Raw genomic sequence first — 27,700 nt, forward strand, 5'->3', positions numbered from 1 at the left:
GGTGGGATCAGTATTTGTTGATTTGTTTGTTGTTTAACGCCGCACGTCAGATACCTGACGACGGTTGGGATCAGTAAAACTGAAAGAACCGATCTCCTTGTCCTACAGTGGGGCACATGACAGGTGTGCGATTCAAAGAGTGACCAGCCCGGTCACCACATCTCAACCCTATCGAAGACATACAGAACGAGCTTCAGATCGCCCTCACACGACGCCCCATCCTGGCGGCAACTCTACAGGATCTCGGCAATGAAGAGTGACACCATCCAGCCACTTCTTGGGAGCATGGGACGACGGTGCCAGGCTGTGATCGCATACAGGAAGTTGTTGTTTCGGATAATGAATTTATTTACGTGATTTTTTTACGTGCCATTTTTGGTCAGATGCTCTTGTTTTGACGGGAAATCTCACTGATTATTGGACACGTTTTTTGGCATTGCGAGGCACATTACAATATATTATTGTTCATTACACATTATTGTCTTTGGTTATGTTAACGGATGCACACAATTTGACGTATTATCTTTTAAAATAGAGATCTTTAGCGTATTTTCAGTAGTACAAAAATAATCGCTGGGCGTTGATTCAAGGATTTAAGGTATTTCGTACTGCCTTGCAACGTCCGTCTGTGTTCAAGCATGGGAGTTTTGCCTGTCGAAGCGCAAAGATCACTTTGTACGACGTGCCCTTGGCGGGGCTAAGGGCTTAGGCATACTGTCGTCAGGACACGATCGTAAACAATGTTTATCCTGATCACGGGCGGATGAATTAATGAGATTTAAATTTCATGATCAGATTTGTGTCTCTGTGTGGGCATTTAATGAGGCAAACAACGTGCTGAAATTGTCAGAGGTGAGGTGAAATTGGGTTAAACCTTGATTCCAATATTATTGCACTTATATAGCGACCTGCGTGTACGTGATGTGGCTGCTTGTACTAGTCCGAACTAAGGTCGATTTTATAGTGCTAGCACACTGAGATACCATGCCGCAGTATAACATGAATACCCACTGAGAAACAGTATACTGACTCCCTTCCGACCAGTCCTTGTTTTAGCCCCTTAATGACGCGCGCCAGACAGGGTAACAAGTATCGTATATCAACGTCTTATGATATAATGCGACCGGGGATCGAACAACGGACCTTCTGCTCTCCGGGTGGACGCTCGACCACTAGACCATGGAGACGGTTGAAATTGTCAGAAACTACACAATAAGGCAAAAAATGACTTAGATGGATTTAAGGTCCCTTCACTTGTGGGTTGGTTTGTTCTTCAACACCGCACTCGTATTCCACCAATAGGGCGGTCTGTAAAGTAACTGAACAAACCAGTGATTGACAAAAACCATCTAGCTGGTGCGGGAGTATAGCCCGCGATCAATCAAGACACTGAACCAGACCACCGACCCGTCTGACTGACGGACTGATATAGAAGATTTAACGTGCGCTTTCCGACTGTAGCGTATTTCGCACACGGGCTGATCCGTTCAGTCACCACTTACTACAAGCTAAGGTTGCTGGGTCCCGATCCACAGAGAGTTCGCAGCGTTACGACTTATCGTAACTCTATAGTTTACCTTAGGCTTACGAATGTTGAGCTACTATTGTTTGTGGATTGAGACCCAGGTGCTGATGTACAAAATAATCTTAGCGCTAAGATGACCGTAAGCTTGATAAAGTATAGCAGTTACGATCACCTTAGCGCTAAGATCCCTTTGTACAGGGGCAACGTAGTGAGCTATTTACGCTGTAATCCCGAGGAACACCGCTATGAACAGACGTATTTTGGTTAAACCAGTTGTCAGCTGAACGTCCCTTGTTGAAAACTAAGTCCCTGGTTTTGCTGGTCATACAAGCGAACCACTTTGGTAAACCCTGGATCAAAGTCGAGAGTAATCCGTGATTCGAACCCAGACTCATTGATGACTGTCACTATTAGAGAACTATATGGTGAACTGTTGGCGTCTGTGAGATGAGCTCAGCATATTGGACCACCTATGGGCCACCTACTTTCAAACACAGACAATAAGGAAGGAGCAGTGGAAATAGTTTATTCTCTGACTATGCCTGATAAATAGTTGAGATTCTTCATGTTATACATCTGTTAAGCTGAACATGTGACATGACACACATATTTGACATGCTGCATGTTGGTATATTTATGTGTGGTATGATGTTGCAAAGCTCAATGTAATATTCTTGGAATTTTGTTTAAAAAACAAATACATCATACTTGTCATGCCAATGTCAACGCTACTGCCAGTACTGTTTATGGGACAATGGTGACAAAGTAGATTTTGTTTGCTTTTAGTGACCCACGCATTGTCATCATTGTTTCTGTGATGCATGCATTGTCATCATTGTTTCAGAGATGCATGCATTGTCATCACTGTTTCTGTGACCCATGCATTGCCATTATTGTTCCTGTAATGCATGCATTGTCATTATTTCAGAGACATAGGCATTGTCAGCAGTGTTTCAGAGACGCATGCATTGTCATCATTGTTCCTGTGATGCATTGTCATCATTGTTCTTGTGATGCATGCATTGTCATTGTTTCAGAGACGCATGCATTGTCATCATTGTTCCTGTGATGCATTGTCATCATTGTTTCTGTGATGCATGCATTGTCATCACTGTTTCTGTGACCCATGCATTGTCAGTATTGTTCCTGTAATGCATGAATTGTCATTATTTCAGAGACACAGGCATTGTCATCAGTGTTTCAGAGACACATGCATTGTCATCATTGTTCTTGTGATGCATGCATTGTCATTGTTTCAGAGACACTGGCATTGTCATCAGTGTTTCAGAGACACATGCATTGTCATCATTGTTCTTGTGATGCATGCATTGTCATTGTTTCAGAGACACTGGCATTGTCATCAGTGTTTCAGAGACGCATGCATTGTCATCATTGTTCCTGTGATGCATTGTCATCATTGTTCTTGTGATGCATGCATTGTCATTGTTTCAGAGACACAGGCATTGTCATCAGTGTTTCAGAGACGCATGCATTGTCATCATTGTTTCAGAGATGCAGGCATTGTCATCAATATTCAGTAAACATAGAATTGTCTTCGTTGTTTCAGTCACAGAGTCACATACATCATATGTATCATGTTGATTCCTGTTGCAACAGTGGGAAAATGCAAGTCTTATCACCTATGTTAGTTCAAACAGGGTAAAACATTGTCAGGTACATCAAATCATTAATGTGTCCTATTTCACTATCACTCCAAAACAAAAATACTTATAACATAGGACAGAATCCAAATGCTGGTCTGGTCAAATATATGTGGGATTTGGTCAACACTGAGTATTTCGGTAACAGTGTATTCATTGTCTGAAATAATAATAACTTACACTGCTATTTAAACCACCAGTGGTTTAACCTTTGTTGTCCACCCATTTAAATAATAAACACATAATTTAATGTATTTTTTTCTGAAGTCATTTAACATGTTTTCCCCGAGTCAACAGGATAGTGTTACAATCCAGCTTCAAACTTTATACCCAACCAAGATATTGAAGTTTGGCAGTTTTTAAAATTAAGAGTGACCCAGCGTCCAAGAGCATTCCAACTTATGGACAACATTATGATGGATAGGGCAGCCTTACCTTTAATACTGAAATACTGAAATCCTGTGATAATCTGTGACCCCTGTTAACATTATGAGAAGCTCTATCTGATCAAGGCAAGCGAAACAGCCACAGGCAGTAAGTTCCACTGTAAATATTATCCCAAACTTTGTGTTCCTCATAGAAAAGAAGTTGACATCCATCTATTCTCTTCCTTAGTGAGTGGATGTTGTTTTATGCCGCAGTCATTAATATCACAGCTACATCGGATTGATCTGTAGGATAGCAAGTCTGGACCAGACGGACAGACATTTGATAGCACTATCAACATTCAAGCATGATCAGCCGAGAAACATGTGTCCATAACATCAGTAACATAAACATGTCATAATCATCTACAATTTTGTATCTACCATTGCTCCTCACATAATCTATCAGATCCCTCTTTACCTCGTTGTGTTGTTAAATATGGTTAGTGAATATAAAACATCAACACCAGAGAACAACCAGTCTGGATTATCTGCAACAGACACACTACGGTCATAAAAGGCCAAAATATCAAAAACAACATGTATATTTCTTTTCATTCATACACTGTGATAGCTATTCTCCATGTACAGTTTCAGAAAGATCACACGTAACTCATCAGTGAGCAATTAAAAGCACTAAGAAAGTAGAAATATTAACACTGCACGAAGCAAGAGATCAATTCCTTCACAACATCACACGATCATGTAACCAAAACACTATAGTGAGTGAGTTGGGTTTAATGCCACTTTTAACAGTATTCCAGTTATATCGCGGCGTGTCAGCTTAATGTGGGAGGAAAGCCTGAAGTGATGCAGATCTCAGACGTTTACCACTTCAGTGAAACCCACAAGCACGGGTATGGTGCTGACAAACCTAGAAACATATTCGGGGGGAACCGGGATTCAAACCCACGATCATAGGGTTCTGTTGTGCCTAAGGGATGCAACTCTGCGCAGCGAATCGCAGCACCTTAGACAACTGGGCCACCCGTGCCCCTCAAAAACACTAAACTTACATGACAACAGAAGAGATCATCCAAACAAGCAGTGTATCAAGGCAACACTTGAAACATGAATCCTTGCTTAACATGTACCAATAACATGTCTTCATTTACACACTTGTGTATAAGTGCCAGGTACAGACAGTTAGCTTATAAATAAGCACTGGTTTTTGTAAATGCTGCACGACTTGTACTATACATATAGCAATTTACTCCCGCAATGCAGAAGATAAATGATACTCACTCAAGTGCCAGATATCTGATCGGCAGGTCCTTGAGTGAGTGAGTAAGTTGGGTTTAACGTCGCTTTTAACAGTATTCCAGTTATATCGTGACGTGTCTGCTTAATGTGGGAGGAAAGCCCGAAGTCTAAGACATTTACCACGGGTATGGTGCTGACAAACTAGCAACATAATTTGGGCGAACAGGGATTCGAACCCACAATCATAGGTTTCTGGCGTGCCCAAGGGACGCAACTCTGCACCGCAAATCGCGGCGCCTTAGACGACAGGTGCTTGAAAGTTACCTGTGCAGTTATAAGAAGGACCTACACTACATTACAAAAGGAGAACAAGCATATTCAGTGCACAAAATGTTCCCATAGAAAACAAGCAGAGTACTATGTTGACATACTACATGTTTGAAGATGATCACACTGAAGTCAGTCAATCCTACAGATGTAAAAGTATTCACACACAACTCATTTGCCCCGCAAACCTGTTTATATATTTACAAACAATGCAAACTCTGGCTATCTTTGCAATGATATAAGATAGATGTGTGAAAAATCACAAAGAACAAAGAAGAACAAGGCGTGGTCTATTTCATGACATAATTTCTTGAGTTTCGAACATGTGCTCTCAACCCCATGACACCTTTAATTGGACAACATTAATTTGGACTGGGAAGTGACCAGTGATTTGTTCACCACAGATGTAGTTGGACAACACAGATAAATGCAATGGCAAGTCGTAATGCTAGTTCATTTTATTAACATCCTTAAAGAGACTGTGCATGATGCTGATATATAATAAGAAATAAATGACTCATGGTTGTTCTTTATCATACAATAACACTGTGCCCCTCATGGTATATTCTCCCTGCAGTGTCTTATTGTATGATAAACAAAAACCCCCTTGCCATTACTTTGTATATACATGCCATATCGCCAAGACAAGCAAACTGTCCTGCAGAAATATGTATTGTTTAAATACATCACTTACAAAAAGAAATAATTGAACCGAGACCTTATTATGAGACTAAAACTTCAAACACAATCATTATAATGGGTATAATCAACTTAACAATAAAACACAGATTGAAATACAGTCACAAAAAGTACTTTGTAAATGAGAATAAATTGAGTTCTGAGTCAACAAACCTATAGAGTGAAAAGTCCCTGAAAATCTGGAAGAAACCCTGTCAAACACACTCTATTATACATATCAGTCACTGGCACAAACAGGTCAAATCTTGCTTCTCTGTCAATATCTTCATTTCAACATCGGAAATAACACACGTCCTCAGAGAACCAGCTCATTTCAATAAATGGAACATACAGTAGGATTATGAATTATTTTTGTCAGTGGAACAATTAAGCACATTTCACAAAAATATGTCTTTAACATCTGTGTAACTTCCATACTTCAACTTCCAACATGATGCTACTTTATAAAGACTGTTCCATTGATCAACTAACTTCAATTGCAAAACCATACTGTAAGGGAGATAACCCAGATTCACTTTTATCCAAGACCGGTGATCAATTCACAAACAAATGACAATCAAAGAGTATCATTTAATAGAGAAATTAATTTCCCCGAATAAATATTGCTTCACTTTGAATGTGTTTCCCAGACATTGATATGACAACAAAACATTGATTTGTTTCCCAGACAAAGAATGACTTCCATTTACTCCAGACTGGAATAATGAAGGAATTGCTTTTCAGGCAATGATAACTGGTGAGACTGGTGGGAAAATAATGTGGTACCTGCGTGTCAGAATTATCAGTTATCATGATGAAGTGTTCGCAATTAAAGAGATCCTGGGGTCCTTGATGTATGGAAAAAAGTATGGCCAGCATTAAATTCATCAAATTTGTTACTCATAACTGACATTTCATTTTTGGAAAGAAATTCAAGTGTGTCAGTTCTTGATTTTCTTCAATCTAACATTGCAATCCCTATGCATAAGAGTGAGTGAGTATGGTTTTACGCCACTTTTAGCAAATATTCCAGCAATATGAGGCTGGGGGACACCAGAAATGGGCTTCAAACATTGTACCCATGTGGGCAATATCGAACCAATGCATCGGGAGCATGAGGCATACGACATGTGTCATGCCGAGACATCAGTAAAGTTGTTGGGAATCAAGAAAAAGCTTGCCAAATGTTGCCAGTCTTGGACTACCATGTTCAAGTCTTGGACCCCTAAATTTCCAACTGAGAGTCCCATGACTCAAACAGCAATAGACCCAGGTTAATCCTTGATATGCATTTGAACCCCATAAGTGTTTAACCTTCAACCTGAGTGTGATGACGTTTCATTCTTAATTTCGAACAGTTCATGTCTGAAAGAACAATAAAATCTGTCATGTGTTTTGCAGTGCCTGAGAAGCAAGACCTGTCCCACAGAACATACATTTGTTCAGTACTGTAAAGGGTACACGAACAGGTTACTTCTTCTCGTCACCCTGAAGAAACTTGAAGGCTGAGCTGAAGTCTTTGCCCCCAAAGCCGTGGTTGACCATGGTCCTGTAGATCTGATGAGCTGCGGAGCCCAGGGGAGTGGCGGACTTGCTGGAAGTGGCGGCACTCTGAGCCAGACCCAAGTCCTGCAACACAAGACAGCAGAACTCTAAACATGCGTGGCGTGGCGTGGCGTGGCGTGGCGTGGCGTGGTGTGGTGATGTGTGGCGTGCTGTCTACAGTATCTTTGGTTTCAGTGTGGTGTCTTGTTTATAGTGTGGAGTTGCATCAAGTGGGGAGATTGGTTGTGCAGTTGTGTGAGTGCCTCTTGTAATCTACTTGGAGTGAATATTTCGGAAATTACTTCTTACTGAGAAACATGATTAGCTTCCTACCGCCATGGTTTGACTGTTAAGATAATTTGATTAACACAAATGGGACACAGCCAAGTCAGCTACCCTGACCACCTGATCTCGTTAGTCAGCTCTTATGACAAGCATTGACTGTCGGCTGCCCTTCACGTGAAGTGATAGGCCCTGGGGACCTGTTCTACTCCAGAACCCGACAGGGGACCCTTTAAATGTAGTGATAGACTCTGGTACATACTATACAACACACATGGACAGAAAGAAATGGAAACAGACCTTTGCCATGAGCGCAGTCCCGAAGCCCCCCTGGTAGTTGTTGCTGGAGGGCACGCCGTCCACCACACCGGGCACCGGGTTGTAGACCTCACTGGACCAGCAACGCCCTGAACTCATGTTGAGGATCTTAGCCAGGAGCTTGGGGTCCAGGCCCAGTCTGAAACACATCAACTGCCTGGTCACAGATACTGTTTGTTTGTTGTTAGCCACACTCTCTCTTTCTCTCGCTCTAGATCAAGGTTATCTTGTATAGTTTCATATGATATTACATACATTCTCTCTCTATCATCAGCTCCGAGAAGTCACTTTCAATGTGTTTCGTGAGAATATATAAAAAGATCCTGGATCTAAGTTAACTATTTTTAAAATGACAATAAACTATGTGTGTGTGTGTGTGTGTGCGCGCGCGTGTGTGTGTGTTTACTAGTTCAGACTGATGCAGATTTATAGTGCTAGCCCACTGAGATACCATGCCACAGTTTAACATGAATACCCCACTCAGACAAAGTATACTGACTCCGAGCCGACCAGTCCTTGTTTTAGCCCCTTAATGTCACGCACCAGACAGGAAAACAACAAGTACCATCTATTATCTAGGACACAGCCGGAGATCCTACCACAGACATTCCGCTCTCCGGGCAGACGCTCTACCACTAGACCACGGAGGCGGTCGCTGCATCCCTACAAGGTACACCCATCTAAGACAGAAACACTTCCAATCACGGAGTAATCCTATAGGACAATGATACAGGGATGAGAAGACAGAGAAGGAATCTCTGCAGGGACTCACTTCATGCCCAGGTTCATGGTCTCCGACGTCCCGATCATGGAGATGCCCAGCAACATGTTGTTACAGATCTTAGCTGCCTGCAACACAAGTAGGAGACATTAGGCTGTCATGTTGGTTTGTTGGTTGGTTAGGTCACATTGGGCTATATGATTGGTTGGTTAGGTCACATTGGGCTATATGACTGGTTGGTTTGTTGGTTGGTTAGGTCACATTGGGCTATAAGAAGGAGACCTGTAACTAATCATATCTGGACCAGATAATCCAGTGACTGATATTGTGAGCACTGATCTATGCCGTCTTGGCCCAATGTGATGCATTCAGCCAAGTCTGACCCTCCGATCCATTACTCTGCCTCTTAGGACCAGCATAGGCTGCTGTAAAGGTTTGTCTTGGTTTGTTTGTTGTCTAACGCCACACTCAACAATATTCCAGCTATATGACGGCGTCTGTAAATACTCAAGTCTGGACCAGACAATCCAGTGATTGATATCATGAACATCGATCCACGCAATTGGGATCAATGACATGCATCAACCAAGTCAGCGAGCCTGACCACCTGATCCCATTAGTCGCCTTTTACGACAAGCATAGTCGCCTTTTACGGCAAGCATGGGTTGAGTGGGCTATATGAAGGCAACCTGTAAATAATCATATCTGGACCAGAACATCCAGTGACTGATATTGTGAGCACTGATGTACACTCAACCAAGTCTGACCCTCCAATCCTTTACTCTGCCTCTTAGGACCAGCATAGGTTTCTGTAAAGGTTTGTTGGTTGTTAAACGCCACATTCAACAATATTCCAGCTATATGATGGCAGTCAGTAAATAATAAAGTCTGGACCAGACAATCCAGTGGTTGGTGTCATGAGCCTCAATCCACGCAAATGGAATACCATGACATGCATCAACCAAGTCAGCGAGTCTGACCACCCGATCCCATTAGCCGCCTCTTACTGCTAGCATTGTCACCTTCTATATCAAGCATAGGTTGCTCAAGACCTATTCTAACCAAGATGTTCATGGGTTGCCATCAGCTAGTGACATTAAGCAAAAACATGTTACCACCCAGAATTGGATGTGAACCACAACAGGGGTACACATAACTGATCCTGCCCTCAATACTCACTTGACCTGTCCCGACAGCACCACAGTGCACAACGTTTTTGCCCATGAGCTCCAGGTAGGCTTTGGCAGCATTGAATCCTTGGTCTGATCCGCCCACCATAAAGGTGAGGATGGCATCGCGGGCAGCGTTCACACCTACACAGAAACCACACTGAGGGTCAAGGTCACATATGATTGGCTGGGCAAGCTGGAAGAAATTAGTGTTACTTTCATTAGAACTTAAACAATATGATCATGATGATGTAAGCTTGCTTTCCAGTTGATGTGGTAGGACGCAAGTAAGGATGCAGCCTTTTGGAAAACACAGACCGCATAGCTTTTTGGACATTTTAGTGACATCAGCTGTGTCAACTAAAAGCTAGGATCATCTTGTGTCAACTAACAGCTAGGATCATCATGTGTCAACTAAAGCTAGGATGATCTTGTGTCAACTAAAGCTAGGATGATCTTGTGTCAACAAAAGCTAGGATCATCATGTATCAACTGAAGCTAGGATCATCTTGTGTCAACTAAAAACTAGGATCATCTTGTGTCAACTAAGGCTAGGATGATCTTGTGTCAACTAAAGCTAGGATGATTTTGTGTCAACAAAAGCTAGGATCATCATGTATCAACTGAAGCTAGGATTATCTTGTGTCAACTAAAAACTAAGATCATCTTGTGTCAACTAAAGCTAGGATGATCTTGTGTCAACTAAAGCTAAGATTATCTTGTGTCAACTAAAGCTAAGATTATCATGTGTCAACTAAAGCTAGGATCATCGTGTGTCAACTAAAGCTAGGATCATCTTGTGTCAACTAAAGCTAGGATCAGCATGTGTCAACTAAAGCTAGGATCATCTTGTGTCAACTAAAGCTAGGATCCTCATGTGTCAACTAAAGCTAGCATCATCTTGTGTCAACTAAAGCTTGGATCATCTTGTGTCTACTAAAAACTAGGATCATCTTGTGTCAACTAAAAGCTTGGATTATCTTGTGTCAACTAAAAGCTTGGATTATCTTGTGTCAACTAAAAGCTTGGATTATCTTGTGTCAACTAAAGCTAGGATCATCTTGTGTCAACTAAAGCTAGGATCATCTTGTGTCAACTTAAACTAGGATCATCTTGTGTCAACTAAAGCTGGGATGATCTTGTGTCAATTAAAAACTAGGATCATCTTGTGTCAACTAAAGCTAGGATTATCTTGTGTCAACTAAAAGCTAGGATTATCTTGTGTCAACTAAAGCTAGGATCATCTTGTGTCAAATTAAAGTAGGATCATCTTGTGCTAACTAAAAGCTTAGATTATCTTGTGTCAACTAAAAACTAGGATCATCTTGTGTTAAATAAAGCTAGGATTATCTTGTGTTAACTAAAGCTTGGATCATCTTGTGTCAACTAACAGCTAGGATCAGCTGTGTCAACTAAAAGCTAGGATCATCTTGTGTCAACTAAAAGCTAGGATCAGATGTGTCAACTAACAGCTAGGATCTTCTTGTGTCAACTAACAGCTAGGATCAGCTGACAACTAAAAGCTAGGATCATCTTGTGTCAACTAAAAGCTAGGATCATCTTGTGTCAACTAACAGCTAGGATCAGCTGTGTCAACTAAAAGCTAGGATCATCTTGTGTCAACTAACAGCTAGGATCAGCTGTGTCAACTAAAAGCTAGGATCATCTAGTGTCAACTAACAGCTAGGATCATCTTGTGTCAACTAACAGCTAGGATCAGCTGTGTCAACTAAAAGCTAGGATCATCTTGTGTCAACTAACAGCTAGGATCAGCTGTGTCAACTAAAAGCTAGGATCATCTTGTGTCAACTAAAGCTAGGATCGGCTGTGTCAACTAAAAGCTAGGATCATCTTGTGTCAACTAAAGCTAGGATCAGCTGTGTCAACTAACAGCTAGGGTCAGCTGTGTCAACTAAAGCTAGGATCATCTTGTGTCAACTAAAGCTAGGATCATCTTGTGTCAACTAAAGCTAGGATCCTCATGTGTCAACTAAAGCTAGGATCAGCTGTGTCAACTAAAAGCTAGGATCATCTTGTGTCAACTAACAGCTAGGATCATCTTGTGTCAACTAACAGCTAGGATCATCTTGTGTCAACTAACAGCTAGGATCAGCTGTGTCAACTAAAAGCTAGGATCATCTTGTGTCAACTAACAGCTAGGATCAGCTGTGTCAACTAAAAGCTAGGATCATCTTGTGTCAACTAAAAGCTAGGATCATCTTGTGTCAACTAACAGCTAGGATCAGCTGTGTCAACTAAAAGCTAGGATCATCTTGTGTCAACTAACAGCTAGGATCAGCTGTGTCAACTAAAAGCTAGGATCATCTTGTGTCAACTAAAGCTAGGATCAGCTGTGTCAACTAAAAGCTAGGATCATCTTGTGTCAACTAAAGCTAGGATCAGCTGTGTCAACTAAAAGCTAGGATCATCTTGTGTCAACTAAAGCTAGGATCAGCTGTGTCAACTAAAAGCTAGGATCATCTTGTGTCAACTAAAAGCTAGGATCAGCAGTGTCAACTAACAGCTAGGGTCAGCTGTGTCAACTAAAGCTAGGATCATCTTGTGTCAACTAAAGCTAGGATCATCTTGTGTCAACTAAAGCTAGGATCCTCATGTGTCAACTAAAGCTAGGATCAGCTGTGTCAACTAAAAGCTAGGATCATCTTGTGTCAACTAACAGCTAGGATCATCTTGTGTCAACTAACAGCTAGGATCAGCTGTGTCAACTAAAAGCTAGGATCATCTTGTGTCAACTAACAGCTAGGATCAGCTGTGTCAACTAAAAGCTAGGATCATCTTGTGTCAACTAAAGCTAGGATCAGCTGTGTCAACTAACAGCTAGGGTCAGCTGTGTCAACTAAAGCTGGGATCATCTTGTGTCTACTAAAGCTAGGATCAGCTGTGTCAACTAAAAGCTAGGATCATCTTGTGTCAACTAAAGCTAGGATCAGCTGTGTCAGCTAACAGCTAGGGTCAGCTGTGTCAACTAAAGCTAGGATCAGCTGTGTCAACTAACAGCTAGGGTCAGCTGTGTCAACTAAAGCTAGGATCATCTTGTGTCAACTAAAGCTAGGATCATCTTGTGTCAACTAAAAGCTAGGATCATCTTGTGTCAACTAAAGCTAGGATCAGCTGTGTCAACTAACAGCTAGGGTCAGCTGTGTCAACTAAAAGCTAGGATCATCTTGTGCCACCTACCTCCTGACACTGGGGCATCGACAAAGGTTGCTCCCTTGCTCTCTGCCACCTGGGCCATGGCTTGAGACACAGCAGGGTCGATCGTGCTGCTGTCAATCAGCAAGCTGCCTTTCTGAAGCTTACTGAAAATAACACCCCATTGTGATTGAGTGAGTGAATTCAACAAAATACTGTATTAACAAGCATGAAATACTCATATCCCACCAATATGAGACGTCCGGTTGTGTGCAAGGCAAGGAATAATGTACAGTTTTCAAGATCTGCTCTGGAAACGGACCACAACCGCCAAGTTGTTGATGTGGAAACTCAATGTTGTAAAATTGTTTTTTAAAAATCCCAAACTATCAAAAGGCACTAGACCTATCTATGTGACTTTTGAGTCTATGTCAAAGTTGTTGCTGTGGAAAGTCGAAAACTAAATTTTTAAAATATCCAAAATATAAAAAGGCACCAGTACATTACTAGATCTTTCTATGTGCCAAGTTTGGTTAAGATATCTCTCATGGTTTTTCTGCTCCGGCAACGTAAGGTCAGCACGGAATGACAGCACCCATTTCTCCATCCCCCTTCCACTTTGTGCATTTCAGATGAAAATGTTAAGATTGTCTGTGTTTGTTGTCTGCATTACAGAACCATCTGATGATGTTCCTATATTGAATTTATGCAGTACTAATGGGTTATTGGCAATCATTAGGTTAGCAGAAAACTATTGGGCGAGGCGTCACCCGAGAAAAGTTTACATGATTTGATGTCTTTGTCTCACATGTCATGTCCAAACTTAAAACTCAACACTTACAACCTGAGACGTTTAGTGTCAAAGGGAGAGTACTAATCAAACCTCAGAGGCCAAACCTTGTTGCCAATTTTAACTTGATATAATCTTTATTAAAGTCACGAACATGATCAATAACCTTAACGTCCTTGTACATCAATATTAATGATATTAAAACACAAAACAGTGTAGACAGGAAGTCTAAGCATTGGGATGTGGTAGACATAACATCAGTGTCTTACATACACCAAATATCAGCTATATCGATGTTACTAGATTTTACAAAACTATTCTCTAAGTCATTCCCCGGAGGGGGGAAGGTTGGTGGTTCGATCTCTGGACACGTCATACCAAAAGATGTTAATAGATATTAATTATTGTTACCCTGCAGGCCCTCAGCTTAAGGAGATAAAAGAAGGATTGGTCGGCTTGGAGGCTGTATACTGTGTCTGAGTGGGTTATACATGTTGAACTGTGGCATGGTGTCTCCAAGAGCTAGACTATATAACCAGCATTAGTCTGGAGTAGTACAAACAACCAAACAAATACATACACTCATGAAATCAGATGAGCTTCAGAACCTCTGGTGCTGTTGCTTCACTTGATGTGTTCTAGAATCAACGTGAGCAACCTGGTGTTGGTGCTGTCGAAACAATCTTGAACCATTATGATGATGCCATGCTATTGTTGATGCAGTTGATTCAGAAATTCTCTGGCCATGGTGAAAGTGCAACTGAACAATAAAAATTGATAATCCAGCAATATCACGGCTGGGGACACCAGAAATGGGCTTCATACATTGTACGCATGTGGGGATTCGAACCCAGGTCTGTGGCGTGGCTAGCATATGCCTTAACCACTAGGCTACCCCACTGACTCCACACAAACACAGTTATGAGATGAGGTATGTTGTGACGCATCTTGTGTCTACCGCTTCATACAATTATTTTATGTAGTGTCATAACTATTGACATTCACAGAGCTACAGATTAGCTGAGTATTTGCGTAAAATACTCCTCCAAAATATTCAAAACCCAATTACTTTCAATTAACTTACATACAGAAACACATGCATTTCATGGAAAACTCAAATCTGTAAAAACAGCATGTGTAAATACTCAATGAAGCTCTTTGAGCATGCGTACAATGAAGCTAATTTCCGAAACACAATTTCGGGCTAATTTAATTTCCGAGTCAAGCCTATAGTTAGAACCCTAATATGCATCGGAAACAATAGAGTGATGAATAGATAGGTGAAAAATTATTGGTTACCCAATGAAAAATGTCATAACCCAATAAAAATAGAAACCTTCGAGTAAAAACTTAATTGCTCAAAAAGTTATCTGGAGCTTTGTATTCATATTCTACATTATACCACAAATACAGCTTGGCAGCCATTTGCAAATAAAGCATATAAATATTTCAATTCAACATTTTTTTTGACAATCAATGGGATTGGAGTTTACTCAATCCTTTCATTTTCAAAAGTACAAAATGATAAGTGTATCATGATATGCAATGAACTGTAAGCAACAAACATAATTGGACACTAAAGCATGAATTAGTTAAATCTTTTACTTGACAGAAAATAATTATGTACAACTTTCACAAGGAATTTGTTGATAATGTTGTTGTCTGAGTTTGGGTTGGCACATTATTAAAATTGCCAGATTAACATAATGAAGATAAAATTTTATGCCAAATTTGGAAAATTCCCATGATAGTTATCTCTGAGGTCCAATGTAATTACAAATCCGGGGTAGAATAGGTCTTCAGCAACCCAAGCTTGCCGTAAAAGGTGATTATTCTTGTCGCAAAAGGCCACTAACAGGATCGGCTGGTCAGGCTCGCTGACTTGGTTGATGCATGTCATCGATCCCAATTGCGTGGATTGATGCTCATGATATTAATCACTGGATTGTCTGGTCCAGACTCGATTATTTACAGACCGCCGTCATATAGCTGGAATATTGCTGAGTTAAACATTAAACCAACCAACCAACCAACCAACCAATGTAATTACAACATTCAAGGAAATAATGTAAAACACTTCTGAGAGCCTGAGACACAATTATAGTTATGATTTTCTATAAGATTTTCCTTTGGATAAATCGGCGCCAATAACCACAATAATGTCACCGAAAACCATTTATTTCAAGCTGCTGCTGCTGCATCTTAAATAGCGTGAAATCCACCACAACCAGACAAACTAACCTCCAGGGGTTGCCCTTGAGGTGCCATCTGACAAGAATATCTCAAGGTTACTCCAAACAGCCATCGGCAAGTCATTATTTTCTCCGACCTCTAAACGTACTGTCCTTCCTCCCCCTCAAGAACATAAATATTGTATTGACGTCACACATGTATGTCCCAAAGTAATCCAACCGCACCCCCATACTTGATGAACAGAGGCCAGGGATGGACGGAATGAGCGCGTCAAACAAAGCTATAGTTATCTGTGCTACTGGCCCACATGTCTTGGAGTGCGTCACAAATATATATATATATACATCATAACCTATATAGCACAATTTCCGATTGGTCCATTTCTTTTGGACATTGATTGTCATAAAAAATGTCCTAAAGGGATGGATGGAAGCAGTCCAAGAAGCAACATTTATAAGCGCTACTGTACGTCATGAACTAAAACATCCTTACATACCTCACAAAAGGGATTAGAGACATGAGAGATTGACAATGGCAATATGAAAGAAATAGTGCTACCTTAACCTCTACAGAGCCTAATATAAATTTTGAGAGAATTAAAACTTAAAATATTGCAAAACAACCCAACACACCAACCCAAAACAGCACCAACCTATCCACAGCTAGCTTCATATATATCAAATTTCAATAATTTTTCTAAAAAGAGTGTGAGAGAGTTGGGTTTAACGCCGCTTTTAACAGTATTCAAGTTAAATCACGGCGTGTCAGCTCAATGTGGGAGGAAAGCCCAAAGTGAATCAAGTCTCAGACATTCACAACTTTGGTGAAACCCACAAGCACGGGTATGGTGCTGACAAACCTAGAAACATAATCGGGGCGAACCGGAATTCGAACCTACAATCATAGGTTTTTGGTGTGTCCAAGGCACGCAACTCTGCAAGCGAATCAGGGCGCCTTAGACGACTGGGCCGCCCGTGCCCCCTTCTAAAAAGATATAGACAATAGTAATGACAAGAAACTGATTCAGGGCTTGATTTAAAAAACTTGAATCAACTTGCGCCAGTTGCATGTTGACATGAAAACCTTGTTGCACCAGACAAAATCAGGATGCACCTTGGTCCCCAAGGGGAAACATAGGTACATGAACTGGTCTTATTGTAAAACATCTCAGGTCTTTGATGACTGTCATGATTTTTAATACAGTCATTATGGGAACATGTGCACATAGTTTAAAAGTACCCACAGTTTGATGATGTCAAGCGCAAGAAAGCATGACAAATTACACATAACACAGGGATCAGTGATGTAGTGTGGCAAAAAAAAGCCTAGAGGTATGGAGTGTGCTCACAGATCGTCGTTGAGTGGACAAGTAAGGTGAGTGAGTGAGTGAGTGAGTGAGTGAGTGAGTGAGTGAGTGAGTGAGTGAGTGAGTGAGTGAGTGAGTGGCGGCCATATTGAAAATCAAATTCAAACCTTGTGACCAAATTGGGAGTGTCTTCATTGGTTGGAACAACTACGTGAAGTTTTAGAATCATTAGTAGTGGTTTCTGAGGAGAAGACGTCTATGACGTTGACGCAAGACCACTGACAGACAAACAGGCCACTACAAAAACTCACATGACTTTCATCACGTGAGATAAAAAAGGTTACTGTTAGTTGTCAATCATTTGAACATGTCTGATCATTATCATGTTTTTCTGTAACTGAACAATTTGACATTTCCATCTACATAAAAGAATGTCCAATAAAAAGTTGACAAAATCATGACTATATCCTATAACGACACGTCTGTTGTGAAATCTCTGTACCGGGACACAGTAAACTTTCAAACAGTGTGGCGGTGTTGGTTGCCACTTGACTTACATACATTGATTGATGCTATTCCTAGCCTGCTGTCCTTGTTCAATGCAGCTTCAGGTGATAATCAACCTTTGGTAGATCGCGCCAGACTCGTGGAAACGTGCAGCAAGGGGGAGTTAGGTGCATATATAAGACTAATTGCCAGCGACATTTGCCTGTTATGTGAAGAACTCTTATACCAGCCTCTCCAAGACTTCAGCCAAAAGGTAGGTGATATATTTCATATAATTGCTATATGAGTGCCTGAGAATGTTTCAATTAACAACAGATGATGTTCACTTTGTGCGTTGTCATTGCATCGACCTTTAATGATGGATGAGACCAACTTCCAAACTAGCAAAATTTTCAGAACTATCAGGTCTTCAACAAATGGCTGAAGACTTTCTTGCCTTTTTGTGTAACCATGGTATTAGAAATACACTTAATTGGCTAAATTGAAACACGTGGATTTGAGGACATTCTAAAGAGAGCATCCAAACATGTCCCAGTGCCCAATACACAGATTGCTCATTTATTTATAAACCACATTATTAGGTGTACAATGAAGCCATTACATTTCTACACAATCTGGCTGTTTGCAGCAACTACAAGATATGCTACAAGTTTGTGAACAGATTTGATTTGTCAGTGTTTCTGATGAAACAAGTTTGTAACAGCCATATTTGATTTTTCTTCAATGTTCCACTTTGTCACACAGGCCTTGGGTTATAAATTATATATATATACCATCTTGGTGTTTGTAATGATGTCAACTGCAAATCAAATAAATCTTTTCTTCAAACTAGGAAATCTGATTTTTCACCTCAATAATGTCCCAATGATTAACTAGAGGCCCATAGGGCCTGTATCGCTTACCTGGATATTTAATCAATCATGACAAAAAATACATTTGCATTGTACATGTATATTACTCAAAAGAAGTTGAGGATCACCCGATTCTTTCATATTGGTAAAGTTAACCTGTTAATCTTAACTTCTTTTGAGTAGTATATATAACACTGCAAATATTTCGTAATTTTGACTGTCAGCATTTAAAAGTGGTGGATGGCAAACAACAGCATGAATGTGTATTTCTCTAGATACAAATGTAGCATAAAGATCTATCTGCTTCCATATGTTGTGATCCAGGATAAATCATATTAAACGTATTATTCTCTTCATAAAAAACAAATGTATACAATGTATCTGTTTATTACAGGGTGGGGATAATATTGGTTTGCATGTTATGGTTAAGTTTCTATCTCCTTTTGGAGTGACGGACAGATGAATAGAAGGGCCAGTCTCGGTCACATATATGCATTCCTCTCATTATACTCTCAATGGTACGTATGGTTATACGGTGGGGATTTTAACTCCAAGTTATAAACTCTTTTTGGACCCGCCCCTCAGCCCCTCCTTTTGTAAAGTTGTGAATTCCCACCCTCTGATATGGTTGATGTTTATCTCTAAGTTCCAGAGAAAAAGTCATTTAAAGCAATATTGCCAAATTACTTTTTTAGGCCCGCCTCTCAGTCCCCAGGGGTGGTGGTAGGGGTAGGGTTCAGCCCCTTCATTTCTCCAATTTGAATCGCCACCACTGGAGAATGCTTCCAACCAAATATGGTTGATAACCATCTCTTAGTTCCAGAGAGGAAGTTGGTTAAAGCAATATGGCCAAATAACCCATATTTGGCCCCGCCCCTCAGCCCCTTGAGGGGTGATCAGCCCTTCCATTTGTACAATTCTGAATCCCCACCACCTAGGGATGCTTCAAGTCAAATTTTGTTAATTTCCAATTAGTGGTTCAAAAGAAGATGTTGATTGAATAAATTCATTGTATTTCAACTGTACTACTACTCTATACTAACCTGAACTGTGTTGAACACTTAGGGAGTAACAAATCTCCAACATAACACTTGTTCACTTTACTCAGGGACCCGTGAAGATCCAGGGTAGAATAGGTCTTCAGCAACCTATTCTTCCCGTAAAAGGCGACTAACAGGATTGGGTAGCGAGGCTCACTGACTTGGTTGATGCATGTCATCGTATCCCAATTGCGCGGATTGATGCTCATGCTGTCAATCACTGGTTTGTCGGGTCCAGAATCAATTATTTACGGACCGCCGACATATAGCTTGAATATTGCTAATTGCGGAGTAAAACAACAAACAAACACCATACTCAGGAACACATAATGCATCTGGAATCGGTTCTTTACTCATTTTGATAGCCGATTCAAAAAAGACCAGGTAACTGAAATTTTATTTCTGTTTGAAGGTGACACAGGATCAGAATAATCCTCATCAGTAATAAATGACAATCTCATTGAGTTTCAAAGGCTTTCTGAGCTTTGAGTGAGTGTGTGAGTGTGGTTTTACCCAGCTTTTAGCAATATTCTAGCAATATCATGACGGGGGACAACAGAAAATGGGCTTCACACATTGTACCCATATGGGGATTTGAACCTGGGTCTTCGGTGTGCCGAGCCAACGTTTTAACCACTCGACTACCCGACCGCCCCCTGAACTTGAAGACTTAATACAGTTTGGGAGAGTGTGTCACCAGCATATCATCTGTGTCTGACACCACATTTGTACAGGGACACCTTGGGAAAAGAAACATATCTTCTCCATACTGCAATCAGTGTTAAAAAGTGTTCCCCATTGTCATATTAGTGTTATCACATGGAGTTTAATTAGCTGATCCTACAACACACAACAGAATTTTACCAGACTTGGGCTTCGGACAAATGGCTAGAGTCACAGTGAGTGAGTGAGTGAGTGAGTGAGTATAGTTTTACGCCGCTTTTAGCAATATTCCAGCAATATCACGGCGGGGGACACCAGAAATGGGCTTCACACATTGTACCCATGTCGGGATTCGAACCCGGGTCTTCGGCGTGACGAGCGAACGCTTTAACCACTAGGCTACCCGACCGCCCCCTAGAGTCACAGACTGATAGAGTAATCACTGTACTTGAAACATTCACTTCCTCTTCCTTTAAGAAATTCAACTAAGTTGGCACCATAATAATTGAATGGGATCGGATCTTAAACAATAATTGCCACCAAATGCAAAGAATATCCAAATCTGTCAAATACAAACTCCAAACATTACAGAACACTGGGTGCTGAGAGAGTGACACCTGGGACAGCAAGCATGATAAGTGGGACAGGTGCACTGACCTGAAGACTCCATTGTCCCCGGCATAGACTTTCTCGACATGGACACTCTCCGGCAACATGCTGACGATGTTGCTGCTGGCTGCAGCGACTTCTGCTGGAGATGCTGCCACTGTCGCACCTGTAGACATACAATTATATAAAAAAATGCCACAGTGTGATATATGGCACCTGTAGACATACAATTATATTTAAAAACTGCCACAGTGTGATATATGGCACCTGTAAACATACAATTATATTAAAAAATGCCACAGTGTGATATATGGCACCTGTAGACATACAATTATATAAAAAAATGCCACAGTGTGATATATGGCACCTGTAGACATACAATTATATTAAAAAATGCCACAGTGTGATATATGGCACCTGTAGACATACAATTACATAACAAAATGCCACAGTGTGATATATATGGCACGTGTAGACATACAATTATATAAAAAAATGCCACAGTGTGATATATGGCACCTGTAGACATACAATTATATAAAAAAATGCCACAGTGTGATATATGGCACCTGTAGACATACAATTACCCCGGTATATAAAAAAATGCCACAGTGTGATATATTGCACCTTTAGACATACAATTATATCAAATACTGCCACAGCATATCGCATTGTAGATCAGTTTACATATTATCACACAGAATCACATGTTAGATAATGGGATATGAGTGCTCAGCATCAGTCAAGGAAAACCACTGGTACCCATTCAATTGTCAAATAGCTGCCTGCTGCCAGCCAAATGCCAGTGACTCTTAACTACACTATCAGCAGTCGGACTTTCATTTTGTGGAAGCCCCGGTGGCTGAGTGGGTTAGGTTGATGACTTTGTGTGCTGGCGATTAGGTGCCTCACTCTGGGACTCAACCCCAAAAAGTATGAGAATCTGTACTTTACTAACAAAGTGTTATCCCAAATATAACATTTGTCACGTTTGACTGCTTTCTAAATGCAATCACTGGATTGTCTGGTATAGGGGTGTCATGATAAATCAAAATATTGATATATTGCTATTGGTAAGCACATTGTTAAATCAGTTTCCGATCAATAGTATGTCAGGTAGGAATAACGATGGTTTCGATTGTGTTTACCATATCAATAAAATACATGCAATGCTGTTCAAATTTGTTTTTTCATTTGATGTTGAGTGGTAGTAATTTGCACATGGTAATGTGGAAGTTTCTTTTTCTTAAATTATTAGGGTAACGAAAAAACAAATCAGTCATATCTCAAACTTTACTTTTTATTTGTTGCTATGGTTATCACATTTAAAGGAAACTTCAGTTCCAAGGTTAAATTCAACTCTTACCGGTAAATCCATCTAAAATGATTCACTGAAAACTATCGATACTTATCACAGTGGTTGCTTGCAATATCAATAGTTATCGCAATAATTTCTTTCAATATCAATAGTTATTTCCTGACCAATAGTCACCCCTAGTCTGGTACAGACTTGATTATTTACAGACTGCCGTCATACCTGTAATAAAAGTGCGGTGTTAAACAACAAACAAACAAAACTTTCTAAATGGCATTGTGTGTTCATATCACATCAAAGTTGACCCACATGCAGTGGTAACTTGGGTGTTTGCTGCACACTGTACACATGCATTATTAGTGAGGTGTGTGACACCATAATACCAACCCTATTGGTGGACAAATCTATAGTTCGAAGCAGCGAAGCAGCATCGCCGTTGCGAGGAGTATTGATTTCAAAACACACATAATACAATCAGGTTAACACAACATATGTAGACTCTAGCCATAAAGTAGGGCAAGTCAAATATTGTAGTGAGCTTAAGAGTGAGTGAGTGAGTTGGGTTTTACGCCACTTTTAACAGTATTCCAGTTATATCACAGCGTGTCAGCTTAATGTGGGAGGAAAGCCCGAAGTGATGCAGGTCTCAGACGTTTACCACTTCGGTGAAACCCACGAGCACAGGTATGCTGCTGACAAACCTAGAAACATAATCGGGGCGAACCGGGATTCGAACCCACAATCATAGGTTTCTGGCATGCCTAAGGGACGCAACTCTGCACAGCGAATCGCGACGCCTTAGACGACTGGGGCACCCATGCTCCCAGTGAGCTTTAGAACTAATTCCTACACTGGTACCCAATATGCCATCACTGGTGTCCAATTTTAGTCAAAGAGTGAGTGAGTATGGTTTTACGCCGCTTTTAGCAATATTCCAGCAATATCACGGCGGGGGACACCAGAAATGGGCTTCACACATTGTACCCATGTCGGGAATCGAACCCGGGTCTTCGGCGTGACGAGCCAACGCTTTAACCACTAGGCTACCCGACCGCCTCTTTTGGTCAAAGAACACTGTTGCCATCATTACCGTAACGCGAGATGCGTAGTAAAGCAGTGGGCATGTAAGGGGAAGTAACTATGTGGGAGATTGGATCGCATTGTTCTTAAGTATTAGTATTTATAATTATTTTTTAAAATCGAAATAAAAATGAAACATGCGACAGACTTTATGATGTGGGCGGTGCCTAAGAACCAAGACTATTATTTTTTTAGCCTTAGTGTATTTAGTACTAATGATGTCAGAAGTCTCGGGTTTAAGTCAACTGTTATGTTTTACTGGTCAAAAGTTAACAGTCAACAGAAACACTGCTAAAGCTTTCAGTCTGGATATAAAACAACCATTTGGATGCATCATGGCCTAACTTGCTGGGTTCCCTGACAGTAAATTGGGACTTGTCCCAGCCCTGAAGTGAAGCAACAGCACCAGAGGTTCAGAAGCTCATCTAATTTCATGAGTGTGTGTAGTTGTGTGGTTGCTTGTACTACTCCAGACTAATGCTGGTTGTATATCGCTAGCCCTTGGAGACACCATGCCACATTTTAACATGAATACCCCACTCAGATACAGTATACAGACTCCAAACCGACCAGTCCTTGTTTGATCCCCTAATGCTGAACACAAGGCAGGGAAACAACAATTACCAAAAGGCACAAGAAAGGAAGAGTGAGTGAGTTTGGTTTAACACTGCTTTTAACATTATTCCAGTTATATCACGGGATGTCAGCTTAATGTGTGAGGAAAGCTGAAGTGATGCAGGTCTCAGACGTTTATTACTTTGGTGAAACCCACGAGCACGGGTATGGTGCTGACAAACCTAGAAACATAATCGGGGCGAACCGGGATTCGAACCCACAATCACAGGTTTCTGGCGTACTGTAGCAAGGATTTGTTCTGTTGCAATAGTTTCGGCATACTTATTTAATATTATAGCTTAAATGGATAGAATTATCATTAAACCGCCCACATGTTATCCAAAATGAGCGGACCACTTTAACTTGATAATCATGATGCCTTCATATTGCTTGACGATGGGCCATTATCACGCCCGTTGTTAGGTGACGTCATAAGATAGGGATAGGTGACGTCACGTTCAATAGTTTTGTCATCTGGTTTGTTCTATGACGTTTCCATATTTGCAAAAGTGGGTCAGTGACATTCGTGTTGATTGCAGTAAATATTTGAAGACTGATATTGTTGTTTCTTTTCATTTGATAACAAATTCCATTTATTTTAGCTATAATAACGGTAACGCTAAGTTTCAGGGCATTATCATTTGGAGAAGCCCTCTGTCTTTTCAACTGCCCTCCTTCGTCGGGCAGAAAAATAGCATTACCCTTATAATACAGCACGAAGTGGTATTATTGACAAATCTGTTACATCTATCTATTGCATTTAGTCTTTATAAAAAACAGACTTTTCTTTACACTGCAATAATCATAATATATTGAATAAAAAAACCAACTATTATTGGGGATAACTTTTTTGTGGTGAAGATTGAGCACACATTTTCATAAAAATATTTATTTTGCTCAGTGTAGATATTTTTACAGTTTTAATACTAGTGGTGGGATGATACACCAATGCATTAGTGGATCACAATATTTTACTTCCCGATACAAGTATCGATCACATTGGCACACTAAGTAATAAATATCCATTCATACCTTAAATGTTTACTTTAATGGCTGTTACACCAAACACTAATTAGTAGTAAACATTAGTTTTGAATTAGTAGGTAAATATTTTCATCCACTGCACCATACTTGACACTGCCGTGTCGTCAGTGTGCCAGGTATTTGAACATCCTGTCTATGAAAAAGATGGCTTAAGCACCATAGAGATAAGGGCACATGCAAGTAGCATGATACGTATCGGATCGTGAACAAGGTATCGTGATATGTATCGGATCTCATGGTTGGTGTATCGTCCCAGCCCTAATACATACACACCTGTATTAAACACAAACAGATGATAACACCATAAACAACATGAGGTGAGATCAATATTCCATATGTTCACCCAAGCTGAAACAAATCCACCCAAATATATTTAAACATTTACATTACATTGAATAAGGATATTCAAAGTTTGATCAAACGTGTAGTCGGTGTTACCATGGTTACTGGAATGACTCACCATCTTTCCGTAGTCCCTCTACAGAATCCTTGGAGACATCATACACAATGAGGGGGTGGCCCTTCTTGATGAGGTTGCGTGCCATGTGGTTGCCCATCAGTCCCAAGCCAATAAACCCCACCGGCTGCTGGCTGCCCAGAGGAGCACTTCCTGTAACAGAGACCCGTGAAGATTAGGGAAGAGGATTAGGTCTTCAGCAACCCATATTTGCCGTTAAAGACGACTTAGCCTGTCGTAAAAGGCGACTAACAGGATCGGGTGGTCAGGTTTGCTGACTTGGTTCATGCATGTCATGGTATCCCAATTGGAGGATCGATGCTCATGATGTCAGTCACTGGATAGTCTGGTCCAGAGTTGATCATTTACAGACCACCGTCATATAGCTGGAATATTGGTGAGTGCGGTGTTTAACAACAAACAAACAAATGTAATGCAGGAACATTCATTTTTGTTTGTTGTTGAACCACACTCAGAACCATTCCAGCTCTTTTTGATGACAGGCAGTAAATAATCGAGTCAGGACCAGACAATCCACTGATCAATATTCTGAGCAACGATCATTACCATCATTTAACCAAGTCTCCGATCATCCGATCCATGATAGCTATATGAATTAAAAAATGATCTGTGAAGATGTACATATTTTTTAGCTATTTTGTATTCGTGTCAATTTTGTTGAAAACGTAGCACCAAGTGAGTTAGTAATGGCATTGTACAAAACCTGTAGATACATATCTAGTATACCCATCACCTTAAGTTTACTCATACTGTCATACATATATGTTCAGTATGCAGTGCAATGCATCTCTGGATCCATGTGTGACTCCCATACTGTACCAGACTTACAGCATGGAGTTACAAGGCTATAAGTGTCTTGACTGCCTCTCATATTTCATAGCCTGTCAGCTACTACTTGGTTAGAATTGCAACATCTGTTATGCCGGTCTTTGTCAATTATTTTCTTGGGAGTAGTGTACCAGTGTTGCCAGGTTGAAGCTAGGAAGCCAGGACAGACAATGTTCTTGGGTTCAAAAGCTCAATGCTCAAAATCCATGCGAGGACAACTGGTGGACTTGTATCATTTGAAGATGTGATCCTCCTCTAAAGCAAGGCTTACACATAATTAAGGCTCTCGTTGTTGAGAGCTGCTAGCTAAACAGCTCACTGCTGATCGACAGCATGGTTTGTGCACAGAACCTTTGATGAGTAGGCCGGGATAATGAGTATATGGAATTATCTGCGGTAACACGTTACTGTGTTACCAATGAAACTATATTTCAATGAAACTTGGAAATGTGATTCAGATTAACCTGAAATAATATTTTTCTTCAAGCGGTGAGTTAGCGCTAACCCTAACTAACCCCAAGGGTCATAGAGGGGTGTTCGGTAAGCAGGGTGTCCAACTCTAAGGTTTGTGAAAGAGCATTTGATTAAAACGGGGTACCAAACTCTAATGATCATAAACGGGGTGCTTGAACAAAAAGTGGGTCCCAGGGATAGGGATCGATAGACTGTCATAGAACTGAGTACCCTGCAAACCCTAACACAGCTAACTATAACCCTAATAATCAAAGAGGCACTGAACATCAGCGAACATCGAGATAGCCACACTGGCAGACCTGAGGTGAGGTCTTCAACAGAGATAGGCTCCTACAGTGCCATTTGCAGAAATAATCCTTACATAAAATGATTCTTTTGTAATAAAACTGTGAGCAGGTCAGTACCTTGTGGTCTGCAGACATTCTAGAGTTCCTCACCAATCACTTGGCAGTATGACATAGCTATTAACAAATAAATAAAGTGCCTATAGCCAGTAAAAGAGGAACAAGGTTTGCTTAACAAAAATATTATGGACGAAATATTGTATTCCAAGCTGTCTAATGGGCTGAAACATGTCTGTAGACAGGACAGAGCGAAGGCAAGGGGGCTTAGATTACCTTTTTTCACATAATTTCTTTGATTTTCATAGAAAAGCTGATAGATTCTTTTCGACCGGTGTCGACATGCTCACGAACTCATAGTTACGCTTCACTGAATAAGCCAGGTATCATTGGGTATGCCAATTAAATGAACGGTGTCACGCTGCATAAATATTGGAAATGGTAATAATGCTTTGAACCTATTAAATATACCTGAAAACAAGCGCACAAATGATGTGCATTTTGATGTTCGAACAGAGAGAATGCTGAAGCGAGAAAACCGGTTCAATGCCATGTTGAT

At 40.6% G+C, this 27,700-nt stretch overlaps 1 protein-coding gene across 1 annotated transcript; it reads right to left on the reverse strand.

The window, feature by feature from the left end:
* Positions 1–5,000: 5,000 nt before the first annotated feature.
* On the reverse strand, positions 5,001–27,700 carry LOC139465816 (3-hydroxyisobutyrate dehydrogenase, mitochondrial-like). Its single transcript, XM_071247750.1, has 8 exons — positions 27,613–27,700; positions 25,481–25,630; positions 21,015–21,132; positions 13,053–13,174; positions 9,865–9,998; positions 8,737–8,813; positions 7,947–8,103; positions 5,001–7,448 (listed from the first exon to the last, which is right to left on the reverse strand). The coding sequence occupies exons 1-8, from the start codon at positions 27,692–27,694 to the stop codon at positions 7,290–7,292; spliced, it is 999 nt and encodes a 332-aa protein (XP_071103851.1). The 5' UTR covers positions 27,695–27,700; the 3' UTR covers positions 5,001–7,289.

The sequence above is a fragment of the Haliotis cracherodii genome, unplaced genomic scaffold (genome assembly GCF_022045235.1).
Source record: "Haliotis cracherodii isolate W230 unplaced genomic scaffold, xgHalCrac1.p SCAF_18, whole genome shotgun sequence".
In the NCBI taxonomy this organism is placed as follows: Eukaryota; Metazoa; Mollusca; class Gastropoda; order Lepetellida; family Haliotidae; genus Haliotis; species Haliotis cracherodii.